Source organism: Nannospalax galili, unplaced genomic scaffold, assembly GCF_000622305.1.
Source record: "Nannospalax galili isolate Female #2095 unplaced genomic scaffold, S.galili_v1.0 scaffold50, whole genome shotgun sequence".
Lineage (NCBI taxonomy): Eukaryota > Metazoa > Chordata > Mammalia > Rodentia > Spalacidae > Nannospalax > Nannospalax galili.
The window spans coordinates 2,794,667-2,803,595 of NW_008328749.1; the positions used below are offsets into that span (position 1 = coordinate 2,794,667).

An 8,929-nucleotide genomic window follows, 5' to 3' on the forward strand; every position below is an offset into this window, starting at 1 on the left:
TGCACAAGTCCCTGCATTCAACTGCAGTAAACACATATTAAACATAATTTGTATGTCTTCATTCTGTTGTTTATCTTTGCATGCAACTGAATATATGTGTGAATATATACATACACACATGCGAGTTAGGAGTGCATTTTCAGCATAAGGCTATTGCCTAAGATCCTATGCCCCTCACACAAAACACACAAAATGTATGATACACATTTAGAAAACTAGACACCTGCTACCTAAACATTTTAATTTTATGCAAAAACATAATTTCACTATAGTTATCTTCCTTGCTTCCCAAGTTAAATCATGTTATACTTGACAGGGTAGTTAAGTAGTCTAGGCTAAAATAATTGTAACACTGTATATTCACAGTATACATTGAAATAATATTCTTGCATATTGTTCATTTAATTTCAATGTTTCTTTTATGAATAAGTAATATGTATACTGATTCTGTATCTTAATTACTTTTATAAGAATAATGTCCAGTAATCTCATGTCAAACTAATACCAATAACATATTTTTCTTTTTCCTTTCTTTATAGATGACTAAATCAAAGTAAATAGAATATTCACTCAATAAATATTACTCATATTCTAATCTGAGAATGCTCCAAATCCTCTCTTTTTCCTACTATGAAATATATAGTTAATTTAAAATATTCATTTCTTCTTTTCTTGTGTACTTTGTCAAATAATATCTATCCTTTCAAATTCACAGAAACTTTTGAGAATCTAATAATATGCACTAAGTGCTTTAGAGGAACATTTCACATTATGAAGTATAAAAAGATTTGACCATTATTAACTGAGACTCAAATCATGTTTCTGTGACTTAGATCTAAGCCTACTATTCCATATTACATGATGAGACTGCTTTTTCTACACTTTCTTTGGTGTAGCCCTTGGGCATGTGAGTCCAGCTCTCCTCTACTGAGCCACATCCCCTGCACACCTTTCATGCCTTTGCTTTGTGCCTGCATCCAATCATCCTGTTGGCACTGTCATTCCCTTAACATGAATAAAGAAATGTTTTGAATGAGTCACTGAGATTTTCATTCGCGTTAATAATACCTTAAATGTCTTTATCCTCAAGAGTCCTACAGGTTTCCATTTTGTACTCTATCAAGAACAAAATTCAGACACTTGTGACAGAATAGATTCGTGAATTTCTGTTGGCAGCTCTCTTTACCTTAATTCCTATGACTCTGACACTGAGACAAGTATTCTGAATGAATACAATATGACCAACTTTGCTGAAAATGCAAGGCAAACAGAAGCAAACAAAAAGAAATATATTTACTTTAGGCAGAGGCTTGGCAGGTTTGCAGTGGAGTCCCCCAACAAAATCAAAATTTGGTAAGGTGGGGTGAGGAAACTCCAGATCCCAGTAAGTCCGAATGAGCCACACGTCTGCTTTGCTCATTATCTCATACAGAGTAGTGGGTCTTCCTGAAAGGGAAGAAGCAAAGTGAAGCATTGAGAGCTGACACATGACAGGTGAAAATGAATGTGCAGGCAATTTTCTGGAAGAACTTTTAATAATGTAGCCAGAAGTTTTTAAAGAGTATCTCTTTCTCTTTCTATATGTGTGTGTGTTTGTGTTCATACATATTTATAGCACATACCTTTTTTATATTTCTGTTTAGAGGTATGTAATATCACAAGATGAGAGGCTCGTGAAAAGAGACCACAATTGTAAATCGCCTCTGTATTTCATAATTGCTAAGTATCTCAATATGGCATTGAAAATATAAACCAATACTTGAATGCCATCACCTATGAATCCTGTCTCATTTACCCATGGAAACACCTTTCCATGGTGTACTCCATCCGGTTTACCCTACATAGAAGCTGGATTCTTGAGGATTGGTTTTAAGTGAACCAAGAATTTTATGTGTTTTATTCTGAGATAATCTCATGGAATCCAGAGTGGTCTCGAACTTACTATGTAGTCAAAGCTGACTTTGAATGCTTGATCATCTTCCCTCCACATCATAAGTGCTAGGATTACATCTGTATGCCATGACACCCACTATTTATGATGGTCTTGTTTTTCATTTTCCTTTTTTCTGTAACCCTGGCTGACTTCAAAGAGGAATTTTTTGGTATGCCTGAAAGCCTTGTCCTACTACTGCACCTGATTTACATTTGCAGTTATTTGAATTATACAAGTTTAAAAACATATAAAGATATATATATATATCTGTCCCTTCTATTGTTAAAAACAAATTATTGTTTAAAACATTATAAAATTTCTATACATACACTTCAACATTATAATATATTGAACAGAGTATTTTAGACCCTCATACATTAATATGCATTATCTAAAATCCTAAATTTATGAGTTTTCCTTGTCTAGGATTGAAAGAGTACATGTCACAACTGTGAAGGAATGCATTAGTGAAGAGATAAAATGCTTCAATTTTTTCTTTAATATTTTTATTGAGTTTTCTTTAACCACATACAACATCTCCCAATCAAATTTAGAACCATCCCCACCTATGCCTCCCCCATAACAGGCCCACCCACAAGACCCCATGCACTCTGTTGTATATGCTATGTCCCATCGGGTTAAACCTCTGCATCTGGATTTCATCGGTACAAGCCATTCTACTGGAGTCCAGTCAGCCCATTCAGAGATCTTAAAGAAGACCTATTATCCCTCACCCAGCAGCAATCAGTTGTCAAGAGTTCCCAGACTAATGCGAGCCACCACCTATTTCCCTTGCTTCACATTGTGCCTTTGTCTGATTGAGTCAACATAGGTCATGGACTTGATGCTGTCATTTTCACAAATTTCCTGTGGCCTGCAAGCCTCTGTTTCCCCATGTTCCTCTATTTCCCCTGGCTCTTACAATCTTTCTTTTTTCTGATCCACAATGGTCCCTGAGCTGTGGGTGGTGTATCATATTCTGTTGCATAAAGAAGCTTCACTGGCAAAGAGCACCCACTGCTCTGCTGTGTTCCATGAGCCCTAGGTTTACAGGTTCCACTATAGACATGACACCTAAGCATGGTTATCTCCCAGACCCACATTCTCTGTGTGTGACCAGCTATGGAACATTGCAATAGCCTCCATATGTTGAAAAAGGAGTTTTTCCAGATTAGTGGTGTACTGAACACCTATCAGGATAGAAAACTCGTCCCAGGAGTCCAAAGACAAGTTGGGGATTGGACAGCCTGTGAAAGGTTTAACAAGCTAAGCTGGAAAATTGAGATGACCTGAGTGCAGGGAATCAGGATGCAGAGGGTGGGCTGGACTAAGAGGGTAGTCCAGAGTTCTGGGGCACAAAGTGCAAAAGCAGGCCTGTGCTCAAGGCTACAAGGGGAATGGGGTATATTTTTACAGTTTTTACATGAGAAAAATAATCTATGTAAAGGGGAAAATACCCTCAGTTGTATACAGATTTCTGTGTCAGAAATATGTGTTAACTCTTATATCTACATAGCTGCCATCATGAAGACACTGAGTGGATTTGAAACTACTCTTTTGAAGGTCAGCCAGATGACTCAGCGGTTAAAAGCACTTTCTGTTCAAGAGTGCTAGCTGAGTGCAATCTCTGTAAGCAGTGCAAAGGTTGAAGGTGAGAACTAACTCCACAAATTTGTCCTATCCTCCACAAATGCCCCCATGACACACATGCCCGCCCAAATCATGCACACACAATAATAATAATAATAATAATTAATAATAATAATAATGACAGTAATAATAATAATTATAAAAGGAGTCAGGTAGAATTATCATTTTCATTGATAAGATAAAATGACTAATAGCATGTGTATGTAATTACTTAGAGAAATTCTCAGCATTTTTTTTTGTTTTGTGCCTTTTTTTTGGTGTGTGCCTTTCTTCAAGTGATAGTCAAGGCTTTCTATCTGAAAACTGCATCATAAACTTTTCTGCAGATCTTTGAGTTTGACAGACAATTTCATAAACTTATTTAAACAATGTACTTATAAACTATAAATCATTCTGATCTTCTGTTCTATCATGTTCATCTTCAGTTACACAGCACATGTGGAACTCTCCAGTAGGAACTAAAGACCATGCTTACCTAGAACTTCACTGTAAAACTGATTCCACTTCTTCTCATTAAATATTTGGAACCAAAAATCAAAATAAAGCATGTACATTATATTTTTCACCCTCTCCAGGAATGTCATCTGCTCACTGAGTTCTGAGAGAACAACAGGCACATAGGAAGGAGGCAGTGGGAGTCCACCACTGTACTTTTCATATGTGGATCCAGGAAGGAAGCGTAGAGTGAACACCAAAGGTATCTTGAGAATCTCAGCCAGCAGGTCACCACAGGGACTGAAGTTATCTGCTAGGATGACATCAAATCTTGATTCTTGTAATTTTGTCATAAGTACCTTGTTCAAAACTGCATCTTTACAGAGATTCTCATAATAATCTGAAGACAGCCCAAAAATTTCTTGAAACATTGAAAAATATTTCCAAAATGGTTGTTTGGGCAGTTCATAAATGGCTTTCCTAAGTGCTTCCACAAAAAATTCCTCTGTGCCAGAGAAGGATAATGATGTCGGGTAAGTCTCAAATTTAATTGCAGATGTCTTGTCAACATCCAGAGAAAGGGAAGTTGAAGGTCTCAGAACAGTCACTTCATGACCCTTCTTCACAAGTTCATCTAGGATGGTCCTTACATTGAACCAATGGCTGAATTCCACTGGCCACACCAGCACCTTTCCACAGCTCCCAGAACCAAAGAAACCACTCAGCTGCAGTAGGAGCAAAACTGCAATTATTTTCACAGACATCTTGGTTAAATTGAAGGTTCCTCTCAAATAGTATGGCTCTGCTTCTGCTGAAGTTAAAAGAGAAACGTTAGTTAAACTATAATTTGTGAACTCCAGAGTAAACACCTATGGAACAATCATTGTCTCTGGATGCCAAGTGCAGAAAATCAAAAGGCAGATGTGGATGTGGTAAATGACTCCTGTTTCTCAGTAACCCACTTGTGTGGTGCACTAATAATATGAGAAGAGTAAAATGTAAGATTTTCTTTCTTTTTTAAAAATGTAGCTTTCTTAGTATAGAACCTGAATGAAAAGTGTAATTACTGAATCCAGTTTTTTATATCACAGATCAAAGTTCAATGACTTCTTTCCTATGAATGTTAATCACATCCAATTCAACAAATTTTAGATATATATGTAGTTTTGTGGTCCTTACATAATGTCAGAATTGTTGCTATGCACTACAATTGATTTTAGAATGATTTAATATTATGTTTTTATTATTTCCATCTGTTTCATTCTTAACCAACAACTAATAAGCTTCCTCTGCTCAGCACAACTTTGGCCTGAGTATGCTGGTGTCTAGTGTGTGTGTGTGTGTGTGTGTGTGTGTGTGTGTGTGTCTGTGTGTCTGTCTGTGTGTCTGTGTGTCTGTATGCATGTGTGTTCGTTACCAATTTGACATACCTTTGGACCATGTGTGCTAATAATTTGTGAACTGGTACCAGAGTAATTAGAGATTTTGGTCTCTGATTAGCTGTCAGGACATTGATATCATCCCAGTTTCTGCTGACAATACTTAGTATTATAGGGATTTCTTTATATGAGATGAAAACCCTTCTCTCTTGCTCCTTTTATAATTCTTTCTGCTTTGAGTCTTGAGATTTTGATAAAAAAATATTCCTTACCGAGGGTAGTGTATTAGTCGCTTCTCTGTTGCTGTAATAGAAACACTGACCCATGCAATTTATAGAAGGAAAAGTAATTTGAGCTTACGGTTCCAGGGGAATTATGGTCCATCATGGCAGGGAGGCATGGTGGCTGGAGGTGGCTGGAGCAGGAGCAGCAGAAGTGAAGCTCTCACATCATCACTCAGGCACAGGAAGCAAGAGAGCAACTGGAGATCCGGCAAGGCGTAAGAATTATCTAAGCCCATGCCCAGTGATGTGCTTTCTCCAGGATAGCCACACCTTCTAAAACCTCCCAAAACTGTGCTATCATCTGGGGACAAAATGTCTAAATACTTGGAGCCTATGGGGGACAATTTCGTTCAAACCACCATATTCCACTCCTTGGCCCCATAGGCTCATGACCATAGAAAATGCAAAATGCATTTAGTCAAAATTTAAAAGTTCCCATAGTCATTATCAGTCTCAATACTATTCAAAAGTCCACAGTCCAAAGTAGACTCAGGTAAATATCTTAACTGTATGCCTCTAAAAAGTCAAAAGATAAATTACATGTTCCCAATATACAGTGGAACTGAATACACATTACCATTTGAAAATGGAGGAATGGAGGCATAGTAAGGAAATACCAGACCAAAACAAGACTGAAAACCAGCAGAGCAAACACCAAATCCAGTAGCTCCACATCCAAATTCTGGGACTTTACTTCCAAAGGGCTTAGATGGCTCAGCCTCTCTAGCTTTGCTGCATGCAACACATATCTCTGTATTGTGCTGGTACCACTGTTCATATGCAGGACTTCTTGGCAGATGCCTCACAGCTCTGGCATCATGAACTTCTTGGGGTCTCCATTGCCAACCAGGCTTCACCTTCATAGCTTCACACAATGGCCTATTAGGGCCTTCTCTAGGCAGGGGAATCCCTGCTTCATGTTGCCTGGCCTCCGAGGCTGTATGAAACCTTAGAGGAAGAATTAATGATACATTCACTCTTCCGTCTTTCATGCCTCTAAAGCCAGCACTGAGTGAATGACACTGCCAAGTCTGACTGCAAGTTTGGGGTGGACTCCATACTGCTTTATCCATTTTAGAAGCTTTTCTCTTCCATGATCCTTGCAGCATTTTCCTTTCACAAGTTGTGTGTGGTCTTGCCCTGGAGGCACTCTCTCCATTGTTTAAGTTTGAATTTCTAGGCACCCCCTTAATCACTTTAATCTCCTTAATCACTTTAATCTTTTTCTGAAAGAGATCCTATCCAGCACATGCCTAGGCTGCAACATTAATCTTCCTAGTGCTCTTTTTCAATCCGAACTGTATTTCTTTCTGCTCCATTTGCTCTCTTCCACTGTAGATATACATAATATTCACCATTAATAGCCATGCCACCATATCTACATTAGACTGTCTTGAAATTTCTTCTGCCAAAGAAATTGGTCCATTGCTTTCAACTTAGCCTCTGGCAAGCTTTTTGGTCTAGGGAAGTCTCCAGCCAGACTCTTTGTCAAAATAACCCAATTGCTGCTTAAGTCCTTATTTCCCTCTGAAACTACATTGTTCTCAGCACTACTTTCTTCCAGGCACCTACTAGAAGGGCCTGTTAAGCTCCACTTATAGCAGTCAACTGCTTTCCTAGTCCAACCTTGCAAAGTCTTGCACATTTCTTCAAAACCCCACATGGTCAGGTTCTTCACAGTCAACAGCCCACTCTCTGGTACCAATTACTGTACTAGTCACTTTTCTGTTGCTGTGATAGAAACCAAAGCAATTTATAGAAGGAAGAGTTTATTTGCGCTTATGGTTCCAGGGGAAATACAGTCTTTCATTGCACGGTGTCATGGTGGCTGGAGCTGGATTGAGCAGGTAGTTTTCAATTGTGTCTACTTGGGATTTTTGAGGTTCCTGGATGGGAATGTGAACTTTAGTATCATTCTGCTTTCTATCATTGTAATAAAATACATGCAATAAGTTAGAAGAATAAAAGTGTTGGTTTATCCTGTTTCTGAAGTTCCCAGTCCAATATTAAGTGAACTAAGAACATTGGGCTTTTATCAAGTATATATATATATATATATATATATTGTTAGGGAAAGAGGAATTTACTGCTTGGTTGAATTTACTTCTTGTAACTGATTAACTCAACTGGAGACACAGGCATCCAGAGATAGGGGCAAGTGCTGCAGCCCCCGGAGCCTGACCTGTCTGATCTGTGTCGTGTCACGTAGGCATGTTTGCTTATACAAGATAACAGGGAATGGTTGCGCCAGGTACATACCACCCACCCTTCCCCGAATGGGACACCTGGAGGGAGTTGTAACATTTTTCTTGTTTTGAAGTTATTGGTTTGTGAAATGCTTGCTTTGAAACTATTGGTTGTATAAGCATGGGCTTTTGTGTAACAGTTGTGGGAGCCTATATATTCTTTACCTGAAGTTGCCTCGGGGTCGATTGCTCCAACCAGACCTGCATGTCTTGGAAGGACGGTCGGCCCCAGCTAGCTGGCCTAATAAAACTCTGCTTCATTTTCGCATCTCCATACTCGTGCTTTTGTTCTCCTGAAGAGACCCACAGAGTCACAGACCCTAACATTTTGGGGGCTCGTCCCGGATTATGGGCGTGCGGGGATCTTGGGGTGCCAGCTGCTGGGCGTGGTGCTGGTCTCCCACACGTCGCTGGAGTGCATCGGGTCCCGTGGGCCGCATCTGCTATTCGGGCCCCTGGCTCTCTGCTGCGTTGCCGTGGGCCTCTGCTACCGGAGCTGGCGGCTCTAGGACCGCTGTCAGCTGCCTGGTTGGGTTCCGTTTCAATTTCCACCATGCACTCTCTCTCTAAGTTCGAGACCTGTTGGCCACCAGGTCACGAGGGGAGGTGCGAGAAACGGCGAAAGTAGGGTCTTCGTGAGTAGATGATGGAAGGATAGCCCCCCCCAGGAGACTGGATCACAGGATTTAGTGTTACAGCTTCAGACAAGTGACTCAGCTCAGATCTCAGTGATTCAGCTCTAGCTCCAGCTTTATTGGGGTAAAACTAGGACTATTTATAGTGTGGAGACAGTAGAAGAAGCCTTAGCTGATAGGTACTCCTGGAATGCTTCATTTACATAGGGCAGTGGGCTTCTATCAGGCTATCAGACAACGCCTGATTAAAACCTGGTAGCTCCTGTGCCAGAGAACATGTATCTTGTGACGGGCACTTCAAAAGTAAGTCAGGGAGGAGAGCAGAAGGCGCCCTGCTGAGAAGAGGAGTCTCCCCATTCGTGCCGAG

At 39.8% G+C, this 8,929-nt stretch overlaps 1 protein-coding gene across 1 annotated transcript in view; it reads right to left on the reverse strand.

The window, feature by feature from the left end:
- The window catches only part of LOC103731320 (UDP-glucuronosyltransferase 2B31-like), a 19,560-nt gene extending 14,737 nt beyond the window's left edge, over nt 1-4,823 (reverse strand). The window contains exons 1-2 of the mRNA XM_008829695.2: nt 4,059-4,823; nt 1,298-1,446 (exon numbers count right to left, since the gene is read on the reverse strand). Of these exons, the coding sequence (XP_008827917.1) occupies nt 1,298-1,446; nt 4,059-4,782 (873 nt within the window). The 5' untranslated portion in view covers nt 4,783-4,823. The remainder of the gene's footprint in view (nt 1-1,297; nt 1,447-4,058) is intronic.
- Nucleotides 4,824-8,929: the final 4,106 nt, after the last annotated feature.